This window comes from Ranitomeya imitator, chromosome 1, assembly GCF_032444005.1.
Source record: "Ranitomeya imitator isolate aRanImi1 chromosome 1, aRanImi1.pri, whole genome shotgun sequence".
Lineage (NCBI taxonomy): Eukaryota > Metazoa > Chordata > Amphibia > Anura > Dendrobatidae > Ranitomeya > Ranitomeya imitator.
Window position 1 is genome coordinate 698,332,152 of NC_091282.1, and position 26,186 is coordinate 698,358,337.

The 26,186-nt window shown below is 42.5% G+C and overlaps 1 protein-coding gene across 5 annotated transcripts in view; it reads left to right on the plus strand.

The window, feature by feature from the left end:
- The window catches only part of DPF3 (double PHD fingers 3), a 326,786-nt gene that overhangs the window by 177,706 nt on the left and 122,894 nt on the right, over positions 1 to 26,186 (plus strand). For all 5 annotated transcript variants that reach the window (XR_011314106.1, XM_069731279.1, XM_069731290.1 and 2 more), the window contains exons 2-3: positions 9,032 to 9,192; positions 12,199 to 12,306. Coding sequence is in view for 4 of the 5 variants with exons in the window: in XM_069731279.1 (XP_069587380.1) it covers positions 9,032 to 9,192; positions 12,199 to 12,306 (269 nt within the window). In the remaining variant the exon portion in view is untranslated. The remainder of the gene's footprint in view (positions 1 to 9,031; positions 9,193 to 12,198; positions 12,307 to 26,186) is intronic.

Sequence of the window (26,186 nt, forward strand, 5' to 3'; positions counted from 1 at the left end):
ACCCTTTCCTTACCCGCTGGCTGCATGCTGGCTGCAATATTGGATTGAAGTTCATTCTCTGTCCTCCGTAGTACATGCCTGCACAAGGCAATCTTGCCTTGCGCAGGCGTGTACTATGGAGGACAGAGAATGAACTTCAATCCAATATTGCAGCCAGCATGCAGCCAGCGGGTAAGGAAAGGGTGAATCAAAAACCCCAAAACCCCACCTCCATGGCTGAAGATTGTTCCCTCCAAATCCAGGTGACAGTGTCCCTTTAATAGTTGTTGTAGAGATGTGTCTGCTGCAAGAACTCTGTGTGGCATTGACCTGGTCTCTAATCTGAGCTGCTGTTAACCTGCGATTTCTGCCCACTATGTCTCCATTCTGCCCCAGTGTCTCCAATTTTGCCCCCTTGTCTCCATTCTGCCCCCATGTCTACAATTATGTCCCCTTGTCTCCATTCTGCCCCTGTGTCTCCAATCCTGCTCCCATCCTTGTGTCTCCATCCTGAAACATTGCCGCTTTCAAGTAAAATAATAATAAAAAAAAACGTTCTTCTTACCTGGCCGTGCTCCTGCGGTGAAGAGAAGATCCCTCCCGGCATTTCATTGCGCACTCGCCGGCGAATGATAATGAAGTCATACGCCGGCGATGCGCGTTGACGTCAGCTGCCAGCCTCCGATTGGCTGGCGGCTTTAACCAATGCCCTGATGGCGGCCCTGGACGTGTAGGTTCTATGAAGTTGTTTATCTTTTATAGGTAGGATGTATATAGTATGTTCTAGAGTTTTGTACATCCCCCACTTTCCATATTTACCAGAATGTATGAATGTGACCGACAGTAATACGATACAAATTATTTTGGATGTGCATTACATGTTCACAGTAGTATCGTATATGCAAAAACTCTTGGACAGTGGTGCCCAGCTGACCGCTCAGGGGCCAAATATCGTCTTTGTTTGTCCTCAAGTGAAAGTCAAATTAATTTGATGCATTTATCTTACACTGAATGATGATCAGACATGGGGGCACTGTGCGTTCTTTCCCTTTTATGTAATAGTGCATTTGGTCATGTTTGCTCAATATAACAAAGCAGTGATACAATATGTTCCAGTATTTTGAATGTAAAAACACAACTCTGTTATGAAAGGCATTACTGTAAAAGGTAAATTTTCCCCTGAATGTATAAATGTATGTTCACAGCTTTTTTGTTATTTTTTTTTAGGGTTTTTAGTTTTTTTTCCATCATGAAAGCCATAGGCAATTATATTGTTTTTTACATTTTGTATGTATAAGGCATTTTTTTCTTTTGCTGATTGTTTTAGCTAGAACTATAGTGTGTTTTTCAGGATGAAATGCTTGGCTTTGACATGTTGCTCAACCCCCTCCCCTTCAGAAAAATGGTGTGTTGGGGAGCAGCCCCAATTGATCTATAAAAGAGTTTGAATAAGAATACTACCTGTAGAGTGTCATAGATAACATTACAATACAATCTGCAAATTAAACCTTCAAGTATTAAAATGAGCAATGTGTGCGTAAGACTTCGGGAAGCTAATTCATTTTGCTGGTACTAGGAAATTCTTCAGGTCTTGTTAAAAATGTGTACAATCAAAAAAGGATGCAACAAAACCGCAATGTGTGCACTGACCCTAAAATGGATTTTGGAGCAGAATCTGCACCTCAAAAAACTGTGTACTTATTGTAAAGTAGCACACTGTTGTGACAGAGGTAGGCATATGAGAAATCATAAAGTGTCTTGACAAATGATCTCCGGAAAATTATTGTCCCTCTCCTGCTTTACAATCCATTTGGTCCCATTTTGGGAAGTTTTTAACCCTTTTTTTCTCGGTCAGTGTTTATAAATGAGTCTGGACTTTCTTAGATAGATCATGCACAAGTCACAGACCTGGTGCCAACACTTATTTCATTCATCAGACTGGTGTTTTTACTGTAGTGTCTACAGACTCGCCTGGTTTGTTACAGTTTAATACCAGTCTCCCTGATCTTGTTTCTAGGCTTCTGTTTAAACTCCATATCATTAGGTGACGGCAGAGCACAGTGATATTTATGCATTGCTCCTAAACCTTGCCTTCTTCTAGGCCTTTTTTTTATAACTCCTGTAGTGTCTGAAGGTGGTCTGTGGATACCGAATCCTGTTTTCTAATTCCTGCTCTGCCGGTTGCATGGAATCTTGCAGAGGAAGTAATTATCTCTCGGACAGCAGGGTCCTTCTATGGATCATTTGCTGTCGGTAGGAGTGATGGAAGAAATTTATGAGCCAAATTATCTTTTCAATAAAGTCTTGCAGGCATCACTAGGGAATCGGTGACAACTAGAATGTAAAGGTGCGCTACTGCCTCCTTTCACTGGGCTGAGTCACTAGGATTATCTCATTAAGCTCTTGGATACTTAGTTTTTCGATTCTGCAAAAGTATTGTGTGTAGACTAGTGCTTGCTTTTTAAGTGTCCAAAAGGAATCCAGCGAATGGTACTGTGGAGGCCAAATACAGAGAACCTAGCAAATTTCTAGCAAGTAGAAGACACCAGGAGTGTGTTGTAGATATTTAAAAAATTACATCCACACTACTTAGCCATATGTATACATTGGGGAAAGCATCTGTCTTCTGTTGTTTCCATAGACTCCATTCCACCAGACTGCATTCAAAAGTGTGTCCTTCTGGGCGGTATGCATCTGTATACTGTTTATATGACTGTAGGAATATGGTAAATCTTTTTATGCAGTGGGTCCTTATGGTGGACAGATGACATGGCATCCATCCAGATTGTGGGCACTGTCAGACATATACAGTTCCTCATGGGCGTATAATACTTAACAATCAGAAAACAGTGTGCACTTATTGTTAGACTGCATTCACACATCTCTGTGACACCTCCTAGCTCTGTCCACTTTTCTCTAGGACAGAAAACTGACAAGTAATTTTTAGTTGATCCACATACACATCTGTTTTAAAAACTGATCTTTATCTCTGGTCCGTGAAACTCTGAGCATGTCTTATTCTCATCTGTTTTGTAGATCAGACTCTGCCATTAAAATTTGTGGGCATCTGTATGATATATTGTTGGTTTTGAACATGGAGTTTAGTGGAAAAGTAACAATATACAACAAACTACATTAGTGGCAGAGCTGTGGCGTCGGAGTCGGTGTCCATTTTGGTGTAGTTGGAGTCGGTATAAATGGACCGACTCCTAAAATATATAATACATTGGGTACAGTAGTACAATGCAGGATTTGCTGTAAATGTTTTCATAAGAATTTGGGAAAATTATGAAATGTCCTATAAATGTCTGTTCTGTTCCTGATCTAAGGATCTTGGCTTTTAGTAGAGATGAATCTGTGTTGCACTTTATGTACATGCTCAGTAGTGACCAGTGCTGTGGAGTCGTAGATGAGATGAATCTGTGCTGCACTTTATGTACATGCTCAGTAGTGACCAGTGCTGTGGAGTCATAGATGAGATGAATCTGTGCTGCACTTTATGTACATGCTCAGTAGTGACCAGTGCTGTGGAGTCGTAGATGAGATGAATCTGTGCTGCACTTTATGTACATGCTCAGTAGTGGCCAGTGCTGTGGAGTCATAGATGAGATGAATCTGTGCTGCACTTTATGTACATGCTCAGTAGTGACCAGTGCTGTGGATCGTAGATGAGATGAGATGAATCTGTGCTGCACTTTATGTACAGTTAGGGCCAGAAATATTTGGACAGTGACACAATTTTCGCGAGTTGGGCTCTGCATGCCATCACATTGGATTTGAAATGAAACCTCTACAACAGAATTCAAGTGCAGATTGTAACGTTTAATTTGAAGGGTTGAACAAAAATATCTGATAGAAAATGTAGGAATTGTACACATTTCTTTACAAACACTCCACATTTTAGGAGGTCAAAAGTAATTGGACAAATAAACATAACCCAAACAAAATATTTTTATTTTCAATATTTTGTTGCAAATCCTTTGGAGGCAATCACTGCCTTAAGTCTGGAACCCATGGACATCACCAAACGCTGGGTTTCCTCCTTCTTAATGCTTTGCCAGGCCTTTACAGCCGCAGCCTTCAGGTCTTGCTTGTTTGTGGGTCTTTCCGTCTTAAGTCTGGATTTGAGCAAGTGAAATGCATGCTCAATTGGGTTTAGATCTGGAGATTGACTTGGCCATTGCAGAATGTTCCACTTTTTGGCACTCATGAACTCCTGGGTAGCTTTGGATGTATGCTTGGGGTCATTGTCCATCTGTACTATGAAGCGCCGTCCAATCAACTTTGCAGCATTTGGCTGAATCTGGGCTGAAAGTATATCCCGGTACACTTCAGAATTCATCCGGCTACTCTTGTCTGCTCTTATGTCATCAATAAACACAAGTGACCCAGTGCCATTGAAAGCCATGCATGCCCATGCCATCACGTTGCCTCCACCATGTTTTACAGAGGATGTGGTATGCCTTGGATCATGTGCCGTTCCCTTTCTTCTCCAAACTTTTTTCTTCCCATCATTCTGGTACAGGTTGATCTTTGTCTCATCTGTCCATAGATTACTTTTCCAGAACTGAGCTGGCTTCTTGAGGTGTTTTTCTGCAAATTTAACTCTGGCCTGTCTATTTTTGGTATTGATGAATGGTTTGCATCTAGATGTGAACCCTTTGTATTTACTGTCATGGAGTCTTCTCTTTACTGTTGACTTAGAGACAGATACACCTACTTCACTGAGAGTGTTCTGGACTTCAGTTGATGTTGTGAATGGGTTCTTCTTCACCAAATTAAGTATGCGGCGATCATCCACCACTGTTGTCATCCGTGGACGCCCAGGCCTTTTTGAGTTCCCAAGCTCACCAGTCAATTCCTTTTTTCTCAGAATGTACCCAACTGTTGATTTTGCTACTCCAAGCATGTCTGCTATCTCTCTGATGGATTTTTTCTTTTTTTTCAGCCTCAGGATGTTCTGCTTCACCTCAATTGAGAGTTCCTTTGACCGCATGTTGTCTGCTCACAGCAACAGCTTCCAAATGCAAAACCACACACCTGGAATCCACCCCTGACCTTTTAACTACTTCATTGATTACAGGTTAACGAGGGAGACGCCTTCAGAGTTAATTGCAGCCCTTAGAGTCCATTGTCCAATTACTTTTGGTCCCTTGAAAAAGAGGACGCTATGCATTACAGAGCTATGATTCCTAAACCCTTTCTCCGATTTGGATGTGGAAACTATCATATTGCAGCTGGGAGTGTGCACTTTCAGCCCATATTATATATATAATTGTATTTCTGAACATGTTTTTGTAAACAGCTAAAATAACAAAACTTGTGTCACTGTCCAAATATTTCTGGCCCTAACTGTACATGCTCAGTAGTGACCAGTGCTGTGGAGTCATAGATGAGATGAATCTGTGCTGCACTTTATGTACATGCTCAGTAGTGACCAGTGCTGTGGAGTCGTAGATGAGATGAATCTGTGCTGCACTTTATGTACATGCTCAGTAGTGACCAGTGCTGTGGAGTCGTAGATGAGATGAATCTGTGCTGCACTTTATGTACATGCTCAGTAGTGACCAGTGCTGGGGAGTCAGGAAAATTGAGGAGTCTGTGCTGATGGTTTGACTTACTGAGAACAGAGCCCTGGTTGCAGGTCTTCCTGTGATTAAACTACAGTTTTGCAACAATTGAAAAAAACAAAACAAAACACTTTGGTAAAATAAAATTAAAAACGCATCAATGGTTGTGATCCTTGTGCTGCTTCTGTACCTGGTTCTCCACCATACTTGGCATAACCCTTCTCTCCATGATGATGTCTGTACCCATGTGACACTGCATCCAAACGTGCCACGGATGAATATACAGTGGATATATAAAGATGGTCTTCACAAATTTGATAAAATTGTTCAGCTCACCTTGTATGTGGCTTCATATGATTGCCAATTCACAGAAGATGACCAGAAAAACAAATCTGGGTCCAAAAATAACAAACATGAGCAAAGTTTCCAAGAGAACTTTAGGCCATGACTAAGAACCATTCAGAAACATTGGTTTGAAACTCATCGTCCGTTATCATTTGGGAGGATGTCCTGTTTTTAAATAATTTGGATATTTTTAAATTTTGATTGCACAAAGCTACATTTTAATCATTTTTATTGGAATTTGACTGACAGACTCCTTACCCCTTTTTCTTTTGGAAAATTGCTTATATATTTTATAAAAAGAAATCTACACACCCCTGTTAATTTGCCAGGTTTCTGTCATGTCAAAAAAATAATTTTCTGGATTTTTTTTTCTACCTTTTAATGTCACCCATAATCTGTACAATTCAATAAAAAAAAACAAAATCTATTCAGATGGAAAAACAAAAATAAAGAACTAAAATTAATTTGTTACATATATATGCATACCCTTTAAACTATTACATTGTTGAAGTAACCAGTGAATTTGACAGCATTCACCATTTTTGGGTAGGAGTCTATCCCCATTGGATATATAGAATTTGCAATCTTTGCCCACTATTCCTTGCAGTAGCACTTCAAATCTGCCAGATTGCACTGGAATCTTCTCTGTACAGTGCTTTGTTCAGGTCAGCCACAGATTTTTCTCAGTTGGATTCAGGCCTGGCCTCTGGCTGGGCCAATCTAAAGCTCTGATCTTCTGGCTAAGCCATTTTTTCTTGATTAGGGTCATTGACATGCTGAAAAGAGAAACTCACCTTCAGCATTAGCTTTTTAGCAGAGATTTTTGTTGCAAAATTGACTGATATTTAGAACTGTTCAAAATTTCCTTCACCTTGACTAAAGCTCCAGTTCCAGCTGCTAAAAAACAGCCCTAAAACATAATGCCTCCACCATGTTTCTCTGTGGGTATGGTGTTCTTTTGGTGCTGTGCAGTGTTGGCTTTACACCAAGCATACCTTTGGCCAAAAAGTTCATTTCTTTGTCTCATCAGACCATAAACTATTTACCCACATAATTTTTATAGATTTTATAGACTTACTATAGATTTTGGCATAACATAGCCAAATGATTTTAAAAAAAAAATAAGTCTTCCATCCTTCCACTCTACCCACAAGCCAGACATATGAAGAATATGGAAGATTATCACATGCACTACACAACCAGTATTTGGAAGAAATTCCTGCAGCTTCTTTAATGTTGCTGTAGGCCTCTTGGCACCCTGCCGCACTAATTTTTTCATTGTCTTTTCATCAATTTTTGAGGGATGGCCAGTTCTAGGTAATGTCACTGTAGTGCGACATTTTATCCACTTTTTGATGACCATCTTTAGCGCTCCATGATATATCAAATGTTTTGGCCATTTTCAATGAGATTTCTTTGCTCATCTTATAAACCATTTAGACTAGTGCATGCTGCATTTTTGTTCTTTTCACATGGACATTCGGTCTGTGTAAAAGGAAAGAAAAGGTCATCTGAACAGTCCTATTGAATAACATAATTGGTCCTAGTGCTATCCATGTGGTGTCCATTATCTCTACGGACAAAAATTAGCACAAATTAGTGTGCATTTGGTACATTGAAATCTTCCTTTAAATTGTAGGAGAAATATCTGTATCTTATGTCTGTAGTAGTGTAATGCATGGAATTTCGTGATGAGCGAATATACTCGTTACTCAAAATTTCTCGAGCACACTCGGGGATCCTCCGAGTATTTTTTAGTGCTCGGAGATTTAGTTTTTCTTGCCGCAGAAGAATGATTTACATCTGTTAGCCAGCATAAGTACATGTGGGGATTCGCTAGCAACCAGGCCATTCGCTCATCACTAATGGCAGTACATCACACATTCCAACATATGTACAGTACTTAGGGAAACTTCAGCTTGGGTGAAAGCAGAGTCCTACTCAACAATTATCTTAACTCCTTCTTGTAAAATTTTATACATGTACATTGTCATCTGCAAGTATTTCCTTAATTGCAATATTTATGTCCTTCAGGGGCACACCATCAATGCCCATGAGGTCACTCCCTGAGGCAGGTGATTGACATTCTTACTGCCACAGTAATTGTTAACCCCCTTATGACACAAGATCAACCAAACAAATATTTGTTCCTTAATCACTGCTCCTTGCGAATACGCTCAGTGATCAATTGATAGAAGAGTAAATGCTCATCTGTCTACTACTTCCGTTTCTTATGAGGTCTTAAAACCATTGGCAGAACATTTCTTCATGTAAGCAGAAATGTGCTGCCAACTATAATGACAGAATAATAATATTAATAGTAATAATCTTTATTTTTATATAGGCAGAAAGTGGATTGAGTGATCAATTTTAGGCGAAAGTGGTATTTTACGAGCATCATTTGACTGCCTGCGTAGAGGCCCACTAAGCCTCATTATCAATAGCAGACATGGTGGTCTGTCATCGTATTGGGAGCTCCCTGCAACGTGAATGTCGTTTTTGTCTAGCAAATGTTTTTTGCATAATATGTTTCACAAACAGAATTTATAGGCATTCAGAAATATTCCAGCAGATTACACTGAAAAAAAAATCCAATTTATTAAATATGTTCACATGCAGTGGAGACCACCATCAGGAGTCATTTTTTTTTTTTGGGGGGGGGAAATTATTATTATTATTATTATTATTAAATATTGAAATAGGAGAGCTAGAAACAGGGAGACTGGTACTGTAGTTGCATTTAGCTCATAGACCATTGTCTACCATGATACACTGTAACAAACCCTCAGCTATATGAGCATGCCTATCCACAGGACAAGTGATAAATATCTGATTGTTTGACCATTGAACAGGAATTTGAAAGGAGCATCGGTCGAGCATGAGCACTGCGGACTGACAGCTGCGCACCGTGCTAGGTAACGGCGGGGGTCCCAGTGGTGGATCCATTAATGAGCAGTCATTTGCTAAATATCCACTGCAGGAAAATTATCTTTGCGTAAATGAAATGTAAGCACTTTTTCATGATAACAATGATAGTACTTGTTGTACACAAACTTATAAATATTATTGCTGTGTGTCATCGTCACAGTAAATGATTGTACAATACTTACCCAATATTTTTGCGGTTCTCTTTGCAGACTGGGGGATCAGTTCTACAAAGAAGCAATTGAGCACTGCCGGAACTACAACTCAAGGCTATGTGCTGAACGCAGTGTTCGCCTCCCCTTTCTTGACTCACAGACTGGTGTAGCCCAGAACAACTGTTACATCTGGATGGAGAAAAGGCACAGAGGACCAGGTATCCCACACCTTATACATAAAAGTTCTAGGCCATTGCATTAGTGGTAGCGCTGTTCTAGGCCACTGCATTAGTGGTAGTGCTGTTCTAGGCCACTGCATTAGTGGTAGTGCTGTTCTAGGCCACTGCATTAGTGGTAGCGCTGTTCTAGGCCACTGCATTAGTGGTAGTGCTGTTATAGGCCACTGCATTAGTGGTAGCGCTGTTCTAGGCCACTGCATTAGTGGTAGCGCTGTTCTAGGCCACTGCATTAGTGGTAGCGCTGTTCTAGGCCACTGCATTAGTGGTAGTGCTGTTCTAGGCCACTGCATTAGTGGTAGTGCTGTTCTAGGCCACTGCATTAGTGGTAGCGCTGTTCTAGGCCACTGCATTAGTGGTAGTGCTGTTCTAGGCCATTGCATTAGTGGTACCGCTCTTCTAGACAACTGCATTAGTGGTAGCGCTGTTCTAGGTACTGCATTAGTGGTAGCGCTGTTCTAGGCCACTGCATTAGTGGTAGCGCTGTTGTAGGCCATTGCATTAGTGGTAGCGCTGTTCTAGGCCACTGCATTAGTGGTAGTGCTAATATAGGCCACTGCATTAGTGGTAGCGCTGTTCTAGGCCACTGCATTAGTGGTAGCGCTGATCTAGGCTACTGCATTAGTGGTAGTGCTAATATAGGCCACTGCATTAGTGGTAGCGCTGATCTAAGCCATTGCATTAGTGGTAGCGCTGATCTAGGCCATTGCATTAGTGGTAGCGCTAATCTAGGCCATTGCATTAGTGGTAGCGCTGATCTAGGCCATTGCATTAGTGGTAGCGCTGATCTAGGCCATTGCATTAGTGGTAGCGCTGATCTAGGCCATTGCATTAGTGGTAGCGCTGATCTAGGCCATTGCATTAGTGGTAGCGCTGATCTAGGCCATTGCATTAGTGGTAGCGCTGATCTAGGCCATTGCATTAGTGGTAGCGCTGATCTAGGCCATTGCATTAGTGGTAGCGCTGTTCTAGGCAACTGCATTAGTGGTAGCGCTGATCTAGGCCATTGCATTAGTAGTAACGCCTATCTAGGCCATTGGATTAGTGGTAGCGCTGATCTAGGCCATTGCATTAGTGGTAGCGCTGATCTAGGCCATTGCATTAGTGGTAGCGCTGATCTAGGCCATTGCATTAGTGGTAGCGCTGTTCTAGGCAACTGCATTAGTGGTAGCGCTGATCTAGGCCATTGCATTAGTAGTAACGCCTATCTAGGCCATTGGATTAGTGGTAGCGCTGATCTAGGCCATTGCATTAGTGGTAGCGCTGATCTAGGCCATTGCATTAGTAGTAACGCCTATCTAGGCCATTGGATTAGTGGTAGCGCTGATCTAGGCCATTGCATTAGTGGTAGCGCTGATCTAGGCCATTGCATTAGTGGTAGCGCTGATCTAGGCCATTGCAGCAGAGTTTCTGCTGTAATATAAAGATGTAAATTAATCTGGCTCAGCTCCTAAACTTACTACATTCTGGTTGCAAAGGAAATCATATGATTTGCATAATCAAGAGAGTCAAGTTAATATTCAGTCATTGACAACCCATTTAAAAAAAATCTTCAGCACCTGCAGAGTGTTTTTTTTTTTTTTTTCTTTTTTTTTTTGTTACAGTTGTGTCGCAGCTGCTGCAGAACATATTCCAGGACTTAGAAAAGATGTTTTGGTTTTCCAACTTTTTAAAGCTAATGTTTGGCAATTAATTATGAACAGGAAACTTTCTTCAAAAAAGGATTATCTAGAATCCAGAATAACAATACTATAATATGCCCACATAATGAAAATCACCAAAATTATCCAAACCCTGTAGTTTTTATTTTTTTAACTTGCTATTCTGTCTCTAGCTGCACCTTTTTCGGATAACATCTTTACCCGTCTGTTTTGCCCCATTTGCATGCCATTTACACCTCTAGCAAAAATTAAGAGACCACTGCAAAATGTTCTGTTTGTCTGATGTTTATCTTTATAGGTATATTTTTGTGTAAAATGTAAATTGTTCTTTTAGTCTATAAGCTTCTGACAAGTCTCCGAAGTTCCAAGCAATACATTTTGTATTTTTTTTTTGACAAAGAAAAATGGTAAAAATTAAAAAAAGAGCTTTTCAGATCTCTAATAATGCAAAGAATACAAGTTCATAACCATTTACAAACAACAATACTAATGTTTTAACTCAGGAAGAGTTTATTTGTTTAATAACCATGATTTTTAATCACAGCTTTCGTGGCATGCTTTCCACCAGTCTTTCACACTGCTCCTGGTGCTAAAATTTAGCAGTTCTTTGTTTGATGGCTTGTGACTATCCATCATCCTCCTGATTACATTCCAGAGGTTTTCAATGGGGTTCAGGTTTAGAGATTGGGCTGCCCGTGACAGGGTTTTGATGTGGTGTTCTCTTAATTTTTTCCAGAGCTGTATATTCTGAGTAAGGACGCAAGCTTGTTATGGCAGTAATGGCTATACTAGGAGATACATAAACAGTCAGTATCTATACTCAGAAGAATTAGAGAATTATTTGATTGGCTATGCCAGTTCTATTAAATTACAAGGTTGACAAAATAAGGAAAGTTGCATGTTTTGGTAAGTTTTTTTGTTAGCGTTACCAACTGTAACTGAAAAAGCAAATGTAAGGGCGCATTCAGACATCCGTGCAAATCGGACCGCAATGCACTGACTGGCCAGCGGGTCTCCCAACCCAAGCATATCTATTTCATATATTTCTACGAAGCTGTCCTACTCTAGTCGGGAAACCGATCTCTGTCTGATTTGCACGCCCTTTGAGTAAGACTGCACATAGTAGCTGCAAAGCACCCTGACATAAAAATTTATACAGATTAACATGTGTGCATTCTCTGATTGTAATCCAAATGACACCTTGGGTTGTGGCCCCATTGTGCCTCCACCTCATCCAACAATCAGCCCCTGTTTGGGGTACAATACAATAATATGCCATTTCAGATAAAGCAATAAGTAAAGTCATTGCACTTGTCCATGTACACAGGGGTGGCTCCAGGACAGTTGTACACGTATCCTGCTCGATGTTGGAGGAAGAAGAGACGTTTGCATCACACTGAAGACCCACGGCTAAGACTTCTGGAAATAAAAGCAGGTGAGTGATGATATCGCTCAGTCTGTTACCCAGTCTAGTGTCCTAACAACCGTCTTCATCTGTCTAATAAATCAGTTCACACAAACTGATTATAGCAATTATTTCTTCATTTAATGAAGATCACCATTTAGGGAGCATTCACATGAGGCATCATTTTTAATGCACCAGCCATTTGACTCTCTGTTCTAATTATTTAAATAGGTTTAATGACCTTTTTCCCAGTTGCTATGGTAAAATGTAGCACTAATCCATGTCTGTTTTTTATCTTCTGTTTTAAATAGAACTTGCCTTTATATAATGTAGGTTCCCGTATAACAATGAAATTTAGACAAACAAAATGGAAATAATATTATGCAAAAATATTATGCAAAAGGACAACTTGGTTATTATGAGACAAACTTCTGAAACATCCATGGTTTCCATACTACATAATTTCAGTTCAGGAGTCAGTCAGGATACTTCCCAGCCTTCCATTCACCATTATCCTTGCTAACTTATTTTTAACTAATTCTAGGAGCATTGAACATATTTTCCAGCTCTTGGCTGCAGGAAATATGGAGCAGACACATTTCTCTGTGTTTTTAGTTTTATCGGAGAATGGGCTGTTTAATAAACGTTTATTCAAGGTTTATTCAAGGTTTTTAGTAAGATTGACTGAAGTGACTGAAAGTATTACAAGGATCTAAAATCTAGGAGGATCTTTAATCTATGAATGAGCATTTCAACCAGAAGTGGTACATAGTCTTCCTCTATTACCAGACTTCTGAAAGGCTTTCCGGAACATCTAGTCAAGCATCAACTAGGTACCACCTCAGCAGGACTTTCCGTATGGTCTCCACTGGTGATCGTGGATCTTTTTGCCATAGTTAAGGCCATTTACCCCAAGTCATAGTCTATTCAGACACCAACAGGAGATTTCATGACATCCCAATTCTAAATCCTTAGGCATCGATATGGAAATGTGCACCCTTTGCAGATTACTCAGCTTCCACTTTTCTACTTTTCTAGGAAGGCTTTCTACAACATTTCTTATTATATCTATGGGATTTTTTTCTAATTCATCCAGACACTGATGATGGACAAGAAGGCTGAGTTTGCCATCACTATACTTGGTCATCCCAAAGGTGTTGGACGAGGGTGGGCTGCAGTCAAGTTCTTCCACACCAAACTCTCAGAACCATGCATTTATAGACTGTTCTTTGTGCTCTGAGGTACAGTCCTGCTGCAGCAGAAAGGTGCCTTCCACAATCTTTTCCTACAAACCTAGAAGCAAACTATTGTCCAAAATGTCTTGTATGTTGAAGAAGTAAGATTTCCTTTTACTGGAGCTAAGCTGTCTAGCCTAACCACTGACAGCAAACCCCACTGCATTATCACTCTTCCACCAAACTTTACAGCTGGCACAATTCCGTCAGGTGGGTAACATTAACCTGACATGTACAAAACCCAGACTTGTCCAACAGATGCTGGAGAGAGAAGCGTGATCCATCACTGCACAGAACATGTTTCCACTGCTCCAGACGACAACGACTGTACACCACTGCATCTGATGAATGGTATTTTGTTTGGTGATATGTTGCTTGCATGCATCTGCTCAGTCATGGAAACCCATGTCATAAAGCTTAATGCACACACTATTTGTGCTGATGTTAATGCCAGGGAAGGTTTGGACCTCTGCAGTTATTAAGTTGGAAGAGCTTTGTTGACTTTTATGCATCTCAGTTCTTGGTGACCCCGGTCTGTGGTTTCTAAACATTTTCTTTTCACTAAACTTGCATCATATGTTGTGTTCCTGCTTTTGATGTTTGCTTGCAAGCTGAGCTCGCATCTTTCCGCATCTTTGATTTAAGCAGCCGTCATGTGCTTGTAACAGTCGAGTGCAGTGGAGCTCCACCTGCGGCTGTTAACCTGTTAAAATCCCACTGTCAATCTCTGACAGCGTCATATAACACTCGCCCACAGGGTCTCACATCGTTCCATGTTCCTATTTCTGCGCCCGTGACTTGCTCGTGGGGCTTCATTGGCTTGTCATGACAGATGTGGGTCTGCTAAAGACTTCCATGCCGGTCATTACGATCCTCCTGTGAAAGCCAGCCCGTGGTCGGCGTTCAAAGGAGATCGTGAATTTAGCTATACAGTGCTGATGCACTGCTATGTACAGCACAAGTAATTGGATGATCGCAGCTTCAAGTCCCCTAAGAGGACTATTAAATACAGTAAAAAGTGTGGCAAAAAATGTATAAAAAAAAAATAAAAGTTGAAATCAAACCCATTAAAAATAAAACTATTTAAAACAAAAAAAACAAAACATTCCGTATTTTTCGCTTTGTAAGACGCACTTTATTTCCTCCAAATTTGGGGGGGAAATGTGGGTGCGTCTTACAAAGCGGATATACCGCTTACGGTTACAGGCTGGGATGAGGGGGTGTCTGCTGCTGCTGCCGTGGTGGTCCGCTGCCGCCCAGAATGATGCTGGAGTCTGCGGTGCTCTGGGGGGGCTCTGCCGACATTTTGTGAAAGGTCAGAGCCCCCCCGGCAGTTGGTCTAGGCTTTCCTGTGCAACGGACTTCGGGAGGCACCCTTGCAGCACCAGAGACACCCCTGCAGCACCGGAGCCCCCCTGCAGCACAGGACACCTGCACACGCCCTCATCTCAGTCTGCAGCAACACTTCACTCCTATCTCCAGCAGCGACCCTGATCCACTGCAGCCACAACCCCCGGTAAGCAATAAGATGCATGGATTATAAGAAGCACCACCAATTTATTTAAAAGTTTTTTCCTATTTTTCTCCTCCAAATTTGGGGTGCGTCTTATAATCCGGAGCATCTTACAAAGTGAAAAATACGGTATTTTGTATCGTTTAATTTATAAAATTCCAAAAATATCAAAATATAAAATTAAGTAATCGATTGGTAAACATCGTATTGAAAAAATAAAGTCAAAAGACCAGAATTACGTTTTTTTGGCCGCCACAACATTGCAATAATTTAGATCTACCCCAAAATGGTATCAGTAACTTCAGATAAGGGCGCAAATACTGAGCCTTCACACAGCACCATATACTGAAAAATGAAAATGTTACAGGTCTCAGAAAATGGTGATGATATTTAACCCCTTTCTGACATGGGACGTACTATCCCGTCGAGGTGGGGTGGGCCCCTATGACCATGGACGGGATAGTACGTCCAGCGCGATCGGCGGCGCTCACGGGGGAAGCGCCGCCGATCGCGGCCGGGTGTCAGCTGTTTATCGCAGCTGATATCCGGCACTATGTGCCAGAAGCGGTCACGGACTGCCCCCGGCACATTAACCCCTGGCACACCGCGATCAAAGATGATCGCGATGTGCAGGGAAGCATCGCGCAGGGAGGGGGCTCCCTGCGGGCTTCCCTGAGCCCCCCGCAGCAACGTGATGTGATCGCGTTGCTACGAGGGTCTCCTCACCTCCCTCCCTGTTCGAGCCCCGGATCCAAGATGGCCGCGGATCCGGGTCCTGCAGGGAGGGAGGTGGCTTCACAGAGCCTGCTCAGAGCAGGCACTGTGAAGCAGCCTCCACTGCTATCAGATCGGTGATCTGACAGAGTGCTATGCAAACTGTCAGATCACCGATCTGTGATGTCCCCCCCTGGGACAAAGTAAAAAAGTAAAAAAAAAAATTTTCAAATGTGTAAAAAAAAATAAAAAAAAATATTCCAAAATAATGAAAAAAATATATATATTATTCCCATAAATACATTTCTTTATCTAAATAATAAAAAAAAAACAATAAAAGTACATATATTTAGTATCGCCGCGTCCATAACGGCCCGACCTATAAAACTGGCCCACTAGTTAACCTCTTCAGTAAACACCGGAAGAAAAAAAAAAAAAAACGAGGCAAAAAACAACGCTTTATTATCATATTGCCGAATAAAAAGTGGAATAACACGCGATCAAAAAGACAGATATAAATAACCATGGTACCGCTGAAAGTGACATCTTGTCCCGCAAAAAACGAGCCGCCATACAGCATCATCAGCAAAAAAATAAAAAAGTTATAGTCCTGAGAATAAAGCGATGCAAAAATAATTATTTTTTCTATAAAATAGTTTTTATCGTATAAAAGCGCCAAAACATAAAAAAATGATATAAATGAGGTGTCGCTGTAATCGTACTGACCCGAAGAATAAAACTGCTTTATCAATTTTACCAAACGCGGAACAGTATAAACGCCTCCCCCAAAAGAAATTCATGAATAGCTGGTTTTTGGTCATTCTGCCTCACAAAAATCGGAATAAAAAGCGATAAAAAAAGTCACGTGCCCGAAAATGTTACCAATAAAAACGTCAACTCGTCCCGCAAAAAACAAGACCTCACATGACTCTGTGGACCAAAATATGGAAAAATTATAGCTCTCAAAATGTGGTAACGCAAAAAATATTTTTTGCAATAAAAAGCGTCTTTCAGTGTGTGACGGCTGCCAATCATAAAAATCCGCTAAAAATCCCGCTATAAAAGTAAATCAAACCCCCCTTCATCACCCCCTTAGTTAGGGAAAAATAAAAAAAATGTATTTATTTCCATTTTCCCATTAGGGCTAGGGCTAGGGTTAGGGCTAGGGTTAGGGTTAGGGCTAGGGTTAGGGCTACAGTTTGGGTTGGGGCTAAAGTTAGGGTTCGGGTTGGGGCTAAAGTTACAGTTAGGGTTTAGATTACATTTACAGTTGGGAATAGGGTTGGGATTAGGGTTAGGGGTGTGTCAGGGTTAGAGGTGTGGTTAGGGTTACTGTTGGGATTAAGGTTAGGGGTTTGTTTGGATTAGGGTTTCAGTTATAATTGTGGGGTTTCCACTGTTTAGGCACATCAGGGGCTCTCCAAACGCGACATGCGTCCGATCTCAATTCCAGCCAATTCTGCGTTGAAAAAGTAAAACAGTGCTTCTTCCCTTCCAAGCTCTCCCGTGTGCCCAAACAGGGGTTTACCCCAACATATGGGGTATCAGCGTACTGAGGACAAATAGGACAACAACTTTTGGGGTCCAATTTCTCCTGTTACCCTTGGGAAAATACAAAACTGGGGGCTAAAAAACAATTTTTGTGGGAAAAAAAAAAGATTTTTTTTATTTTCACGGCTCTGCGTTATAAACTGTAGTGAAACACTTGGGGGTTCAAAGTTCTCAAAACACATCTAGATTAGTTCCCTGGGGGGTCTAGTTTAAAATATGGGGTCACTTGTGGGGGGTTTCTACTGTTTAGGTACATTAGGGGCTCTGCAAACGCAATGTGACGCCTGCAGACCATTCCATCTAAGTCTGCATTCCAAATGGCGCTCCTTCCCTTCCGAGCTCTGCCATGCGCTCAAACGGTGGTTCCCCCCAACATACGGGGTATCAGCGTACTCAGGACAAATTGGACAACAACTTTTGGGGTCGAATTTCTCCTCTTACCCACTGGAAAATACAAAACTGGGGGCTAAAAAATAATTTTGGGGGGAAAGATTTTTTTTTTTAATTTTCACGGCTTTGCGTTACAAACTGTAGTGAAACACTTGGGGGTTCAAAGCTATCACAACACATCTAGATGAGTTCCTTAGGGTGTCTAGTTTCCAAAATGGTGTCACTTGTGGGAGGTTTCTACTGTTTAGGTACATTAGAGGCTCTGCAAATGCAATGTGACGCCTGCAGACCATTCCATCTAAGTCCTCATTCCAAATGGAGCTCCTTCCCTTCCGAGCCCTCCCATGCGCCCAAACAGTGGTTCTCCCCCACATATGGGGTATCAGCGCACTCAGGACAAATTGGACAACAAATTGTGGGGTCCAATTTCTCCTGTTACCCTCGGGAAAATACAAAACTGGGGGCTAAAAAATAATTTTTGTGGGAAAAAATTTTTGTTTTATTTTTACGGCTCTCCATTATAAACTTCTGTGAAGACCTTGGTGGGTCAAAGCGCTCAGCACACATCTAGATAAGTTCCTAAGGGGGTCTACTTTCCAAAATGGTCACTTGTGGGGGGTTTCTACTGTTTAGGTACATTAGGGGCTCTGCAAACGCAATGTGACACCTGCAGACCATTCCATCTAAGTCTGCATTCAAATGGCACTCCTTCCCTTCCGAGCCCTCCCATGTGCCCAAACAGTGGTTCCCCCCACATATGGTGTATCATCGCACTCAGGACAAATTGGGCAACAAATTTTGGGGTCCAATTTCTCCTGTTACCCTCGGGAAAATACAAAACTGGGGGCTAAAAAAATAATTTTTGTGGGAAAAAAATTTTGTTTTATTTTTACGGCTCTGCATTATAAACTTCTGTGAAGCACTTGGTGGGTCAAAGTGCTCACCACACCTCTAGATAAGTTCCTTAGGGGGTCTACTTTCCAAAATGGTGTCACTTGTGGGGGTTTCAATGTTTAGGCACATCAGTGGCTCTTCAAACGCAACATGGCGTCCCATCTCAATTCCTGTCAATTTTGCATTGAAAAGTCAATCGGCGCTCCTTCCCTTCCGAGCTCTCCCATCCGCCCAAACAGTGGTTTACCCCCACATATGGGATATCAGCGTACTCAGGACAAATTGTACAACAACTTTTGGGGTCCAATTTCTTCTCTTACCCTTGGGAAAATAAAAAATTGGTGGCGAAAAGATAATTTTTGTGAAAAAATATGACTTTTTATTTTTACGGTTCTACATTATAAACTTCTGTGAAGCACTTGGTGGGTCAAAGTGCTCACCACACCTCTAGATAAGTTCCTTAGGGGGTCTACTTTCCAAAATGGTGTCACTTGTGGGGGGTTTCAATGTTTAGGCACATCCGTGGCTCTTCAAACGCAACATGGCGTCCCATCTCAATTCCTGTCAATTTTGCATTGAAAAGTCAATCGGTGCTCCTTCCCTTCCGAGCTCTCCCATCCGCCCAAACAGTGGTTTACCCCCACATATGGGCTATCAGCGTACTCAGGACAAATTGTACAACAACTTTTGCGGTCCAATTTCTTCTCTTACCCTTGGGAAAATAAAAAATTGGTGGTGAAAAGATAATTTTTGTGAAAAAATATGATTTTTTATTTTTACGGTTCTACATTATAAACTTCTGTGAAGCACTTGGTGGGTCAAAGTGCTCACCACACCTCTAGATAAGTTCCTTAGGGGGTATACTTTCCAAAATGGTGTCACTTGTGGGGGGTTTCAATGTTTAGGCACATCAGGGGCTCTCCAAACGAAACATGGCGTCCCATCTCAATTCCAGTCAATTTTGGATTAAAAAGTCAAATGGCGCTCCTTCGCTTCCGAGCTCTGCCATGCGCCCAAATAGTGGTTTACCCCCACATGTGGGGTATTGGCGTACTCAGGACAAATTGTACAACAATGTTTGGGGTCCATTTTCTCCTGTTACCCTTGGTAAAATAAAACAAATTGGAGCTGAATTAAATTTTTTGTGAAAAAAAGTTAAATGTTCATTTTTATTTAAACATTCAAAAAATTCCTGTGAAGCACCAGAAGGGTTAATAAACTTCATGAATATGGTTTTGAGCACCTGGAGGGGTGTAGTTTTTAGAATGGTGTCACACTTGGGTATTTTCTATAATATAGACCCCTCAAAATGACTTCAAATGAGATGTGGTCCCTAAAAAAAAATGGTGTTGTAGAAATGAGAAATTGCTGGTCAACTTTTAACCCTTATAACTCCCTAACAAAAAAAAATTTTGGTTCCAAAATTGTGCTGATGTAAAGTAGACATATGGGAAATGTTACTTATTAAGTATTTTGTGTGACATATCTCTGTGATTTAATTGCATAAAAATTCAAAGTTGGAAAATTGCGAAATTTTCATAATTTTCGCCAAATTTCCATTTTTTTCACAAATAAACGCAGGTACTATCAAAGAATTTTTACCGTTGTCATGAAGTACAATATGTCACGAGAAAATATTGTCAGAATCACTGGGATCCGTTGAAGGGTTCCAGAGTTATAACCTCATAAAGGGACAGTGGTCAGAATTGTAAAAATTGGCCCGGTCATTAACGTGCAAACCACCCTTGGGGGTAAAGGGGTTAAAAAAAAAAAGTAAAAAGAAAAAAAAGTTCTTACAAATGTCTGAATTTTTTTTTTACCAAAAAAAAAAAAGAAACAATACATGTTTTGTATCTGCGAACGCATACCGACCTGGAGAATCATATTGCCATGTCAGCTATACCAAATACTGAACATGGCAAGTAGAAAAAAAAGGTCTAATTGCACTTCAACACACTTGGAATTTTGTTCCCATTTTCCAGTACACGATATGGAAAAACCAATGGTGTCACTCAAAAGCCCTCATATGGCCATATTGACTGAAAAATAAAAAATTTATGGCTCTTCGAAGAAGTGGAGGAGAAAGCAAAAACATAAAAGGAAGATGGCCAGGGGTGCTAATGGTGTTTAATATCCTCAGATATATATATATATATATATATATGTATGTGTGTGTGTATATATATATATATATATATATATATATATATATATATATATATATATACCGTATATACTCGAGTATAAGCCGAGATTTTCAGCCCAAATTTTAGGGCTGAAAGTGCCCCCCTCGGCTTATACTCGAGTCACGGTAGCGGTGGGGTCGGCGGGTGAGGGCGCTGAGGTATACTTACCTAGTCCCAGCGATCCTCGCGCTGTCCCTGCCGTCCCACGGGCTTCGGCGCTGCAGTTTCTTCCTCTCTTCAGCGGTCACGTGGGACCGCTCATTACAGAAATGAATAAGCGGCTCCACCTCCCATAGGGGCGGAGCCGCTTATTCATTTCTCTAATCAGCGGTGCCGGTGACCGCTGATAGAGAAAGAAGCTGCAGCGCCGAAGACAGGAGGGGACAGCGCGAGGATCGCCAGGACTAGGTGAGTATGTTATATTCACCTGTCCTCGTTCCAGCCGCCGGGCGCCGATCCATCTTCCCGGCCGGCGCCTCCATCTTCCCGGCGTCTCTGCTCTCTGACTGATCAGGCAGAGGGCGCGATGACGCATATAGTGTGCGCGGCGCCCTCTGCCTGATCAGTCAGAGCAGAGACGCCGGGAAGATGGAGGCGCCGGAACGAGACGCCGGGAGCTGCAATCAAGGGAGGTGAGTATGTGTTTTTTTTTCTTTATTGCGGCAGTAGCAGCGGCAGCACAGATTAATGCGGAGCATCTATGGGGCACAGTGAACGGTGCAGAGCACCGTATATGGCACAGCACAGCTATGGGGCACAGTGAACGGTGCAGAGCACCGTATATGGCACAGCACAGCTATGGGGCACAGTGAACGGTGCAGAGCACCGTATATGGCACAGCACAGCTATGGGGCACAGTGAACGGTGCAGAGCACCGTATATGGCACAGCACAGCTATGGGGCACAGTGAACGGTGCAGAGCACCGTATATGGCACAGCTAGGGGGCACAATGAACGGTGCAGAGCACTATATGGTTCACACCTATGGGGAAATATGAACGGTGCAGAGCACTATATGGCACAGCTATGGGGAAATAATGATCTATTTTTATTTTTGAAATTCACCGGTAAATGCTGCATTTCCACCCTAGGCTTATACTCGAGTCAATAAGTTTTCCCAGTTTTTTGTGGCAAAATTAGGGGGGTCGGCTTATACTCGGGTCGGCTTATACTCGAGTATATACGGTATATATATATATATATATATATATATATATATATATATACTGTATATACTCGAGTATAAGCCGACCCGAGTATAATCCGAGGCCCCTAATTTTGCCACAAAAAAACTGGGAAAACTTATTGACTCGAGTATAAGACTAGTGTAGGAAATTTAGCAGCTATCGGTAAATTTCAAAAATAAAAATAGATACCAATAAAAGTAAAATTAATTGAGACATCAGTAGGTTAAATGTTTTTGAATATCTATTTTGAATCAGGAGCCCCATATAATGCTCCATACAGTTCATTAGGGGCCCCATAAGATGCTCCATACAAAATACGGCCCATGTAGTGCTCCATAAAGTTCATGATGAGCCCCATAAGATGCTCCATACAAAATACGCCCCATATAATGCTCCATAAAGTTCATGATGGGCCCCATAAGATGCTCCATACAAAAAATATGCGGCCCATATAATGCTGCACATTATGGCCCCATAAGATGCTCCATATTAAAATATGCCCCATATAATGCTGCACAAAAGGTTAATGATGGCCCCATAAGATGCTCCATAGAATAATATACCCCATATAATGCTCCATAAAGGTTGGTGGCCCCATAAGATGCTCCATAGAATAATATGCCCCATATAATGCTCCATAAATGTTGATGGCCCCATGATATTCTCCATAGAATAATATGCCCCATATAATGCTCCATAAAGGTTGATGGCCCGTAATATGCTCCATAGAATAATATGCCCCATATAATGCTCCATAATGGTTGATGGCCCCATGAGATGCTCCATGGAATAATATGCCCCATATGCTGCTGCGATTTAAAGAAAAATGACATACTTACCTCTCATCACTGGGGGCCAGTTGCCGGTGTCCTGAGTAGGCGGGGACACTGCGTGCTATGGGGGCCAGGTGCTGGTGTCGCTGCTGGCTTAGGCTCCTGGCACTTGCGACATTCACCTGTCCCCGTTCCACCGCCGGGCGCCGCTGTCTTCCGTCTCTCTGCAGTGACTGTTCAGGTAGAGGGCGTGCATTAACCACATCCTCACACCCTCTGATCTGAACGTCACAGCCAGAGGACGCGGAAGACACAGCCCAGCGGTGGACGGAGACAGGTGATGCATGGCTCACCCTCCCCCGTCCTACTCACCCTCCTGTCGCGGTCTCTGCACTTCCTTGCTTCTCTGTTGTCCAAGGGCGGCAGCTGCTTTCAGTGCTGAGCGGTCACATGGTACCACTCATTAAAGTAATGAATATGTGCTCCACGCCTATAGGAGTGGAGTTGCGTGCATAGCAATTACTTTAATGAGCAATACCACGTGACTGCTGAACACAGGAAGAGCTGCCAGCGCTGGAGACCATCTGAGAAGTAGGGAAGTGCAGAGACCGCGACAGAAGGGGGTGAGTATGATGTGACAGCTGCTGCTCCCCCTCCCCCGTCGACCCCTGGGACAATGACTCGAGTATAAGCCGAGAGGGGCACTTTCAGCTTAAAAAAATGGGCTGCAAATCTCGGCTTATACTCAAGTAAATACGGTAGTTACGTAGGTTGAAAAAAAAACCTAGGTCCATCAAGTTCAACCTTTCTCCACCAATTTATAGATTTTTTTTTTATCTCTAAATTATCTGTAATCCACAACGATATGCATTGTGGATTGTTTAGTAGGGAAGAAGTTTCACAAACTGACTTGTTGCAACAATAGTATAATAATATTAAACCAAGCTTTAATTCAGTGAGCTCTTTAGAATGACCCATTCTTCACAAATGCTTATACAGGCAGGCTGCATGGTGCGGGGCTTTTTATTTTATTCTGTTTCTATGGTGCCTAATTAACCCCTTCCCGACCTGTGAAACAGCGTATGCGTCATGAAAGTCGGTGCCAATCTGACCTGTGACGCATATGCTGTGTCACAGAATGATCGTGACCCTGTAGATCGGGTGAAAGGTTTAACTCCAATTTCACCCGATCTGCAGGGACAGGGGGAGTGGTACGTCAGCCCAGGGGGGGCTACGTGGCTACGATCACTCTGATAGGCTGCTGAACGTGAAACAGCCAATCAGAGCAATTTGTAATATTTCACCTATGAAAAGTGGTGAAATATTACAATCTAGCCATGGCCGACGCTGCAATATCATCGGCCATGGCTGGGAACCCTAATCTGCCCCCCGCCACCGATCTCCTAACCAATCCTCCGTTCTGTCCCGTACTGTGGCCCGCTCCCCTCCGTCCTCCTGTCTGCTCCCCCGTCCTCCTGTCTGCTCCCCCATGCTCCAATCCACCCCCTGTGCTCCGATCCCACCCCCTCATACTTACCGAGCCTCCTGGTGTCCGTCCGTCTTCTCCATGGGCGCCGCCATCTTCCAAAATAGCGGGCGCATGCGCAGTGCACCCTCCGAATCGGCCGGCCGATTCGTTCCAGGTACATTTTGATCACTGTGATAAAACCTATCACAGTGATCAAAATAAAAAAAAAATAGTAAATGAACCCCTCCCCCCTTTATCACCCCCATAGGTAGGGACAATAATAAAATAAAGAAAATATATATATATATTTCCGCTAGGGTTAGAGCTAGGGTTAGAGCTAGGGTTAGAATTAGGGTTAGAACTAAGGTTAGACCTAGGGTTAGGGTTAGAATTAGGCTATGTGCACACAGTGCGGATTTGGCTGCGGATCCGCAGCTGATTAGCTGCTGCGGATTCGTAGCAGTTTTCCATCAGGTTTACAGCACCATGTAAACCTATGGAAAACCAAGGCCGCTGTGCCCATGGTGCAGAAAATACCGTGCGGAAACGCGGTGTCGTATTTTCCACAACATGTCAATTCTTTGTGTGGATTCCACAGCGTTTTACTCCTGTTCCTCAATAGGAATCGGCAGGTGAAATCCGCACAAAAAACACTGGAAATCCGCGGTAAATCCGCAGGTAAAATGCAGTGCCTTTTACCTGTGGATTTTCCAAAAATGGTGCCGGAAAAATCTCACACGAATCCGCAACGTTGGCACATAGCCTTAGGGTTAGGGTTGGAATTAGAGTAAGGCCATGTTCACACAGTGCGTTTTTTACTGCGGAACCGCAGCGGTTTTGCCACTGCGGTTCCGCAGCTGTTTTCCATGCAGGGTACATAACAATGTAACCCTATGGAAAACAGTCACTGCTGTGCACATGATCCGGAATTTCGTTTAAAAAGCCGCGCAGAATAGCTGCGGCAAAAAAGAAGGAGCATGTCACTTCTTTTTCCTGAACCGCAGCGGTTCTGCACCCATAGACCTCCATTGTGAGGTCAAAACCGCAGTAAAACCCGCAGATCAAAAATATATCTGCGGGTTTTACTGCGATTTGATGTGCAGAACCGCTGCAGCAGGAAGTGCGGGGGAGCGGGCGGAAGTGCGTGGGCGGAGTGTGGCTGCCCCCCCGTGCTCCGATCCCGCCCCCCGTGCTCCGATGCCCCCCCCAGTGCTCCGATGCCCCCCCCGTGCCCTAATCTCCCCCCCTTATACTTACCCGGTGTCCGTCCGGCCGTCTTCTCCCTGGGCGCCGCCATCTTGCAAAATGGCGGGCGCATGCGCAGTGCGCCCGCCGAATCTGCCGGCCGGCAGATTCGCTCCAAAGTGCATTTTGATCACTGAGATAGGTTATATCTCAGTGATCAAAATAAAAAAATAGTAAATGACACCCCCCCCACTTTGTCACCCCCATTGGTAGGGACAATAAAAAAATTAAGAATTTTTTTTTTTTTTTTCACTAAGGTTAGAATAGGGGTAGGGGTAGGGTTAGGGTTAGGGTTAGGGTTAGAAAACTGCATTAAAAAAAGGATCAAAAAACGCATCAAAAAAAGGACAAAAAAGGACCAAAAAAAGGACCTGCGTTTTCTGCCAAGAGCTGCAGTTTTTTAAAAAAACAGTCCTGAAAAAAAAAGGATGGAAATCCTGAACGTGTGAACATACCCTTAGGGTTAAAATTGGAATTAGGGCTAGGGTTGGAAATAGGGTTATGATTAGGCTTGTGGTTAGGGTTATGGTTAGGGTTAGGGGTGTGTTGGGGTTAGGGTTGTGGTTAGGGTTGGGATTAGGGTTAGGGGTGTGTTGGGGTTAGGGTTGTGGTTAGGGGTGTGTTGGGGTTAGGGTTGTGATTAGGGTTATGGCTAGAGTTGGGATTAGTGTTAGGGGTGTGTTGGGGTTAGTGTTGGAGTTAGAATTGAGGGGTTTCCACTGTTTAGGTGCATCAGGGGTCTCCAAACGCAACA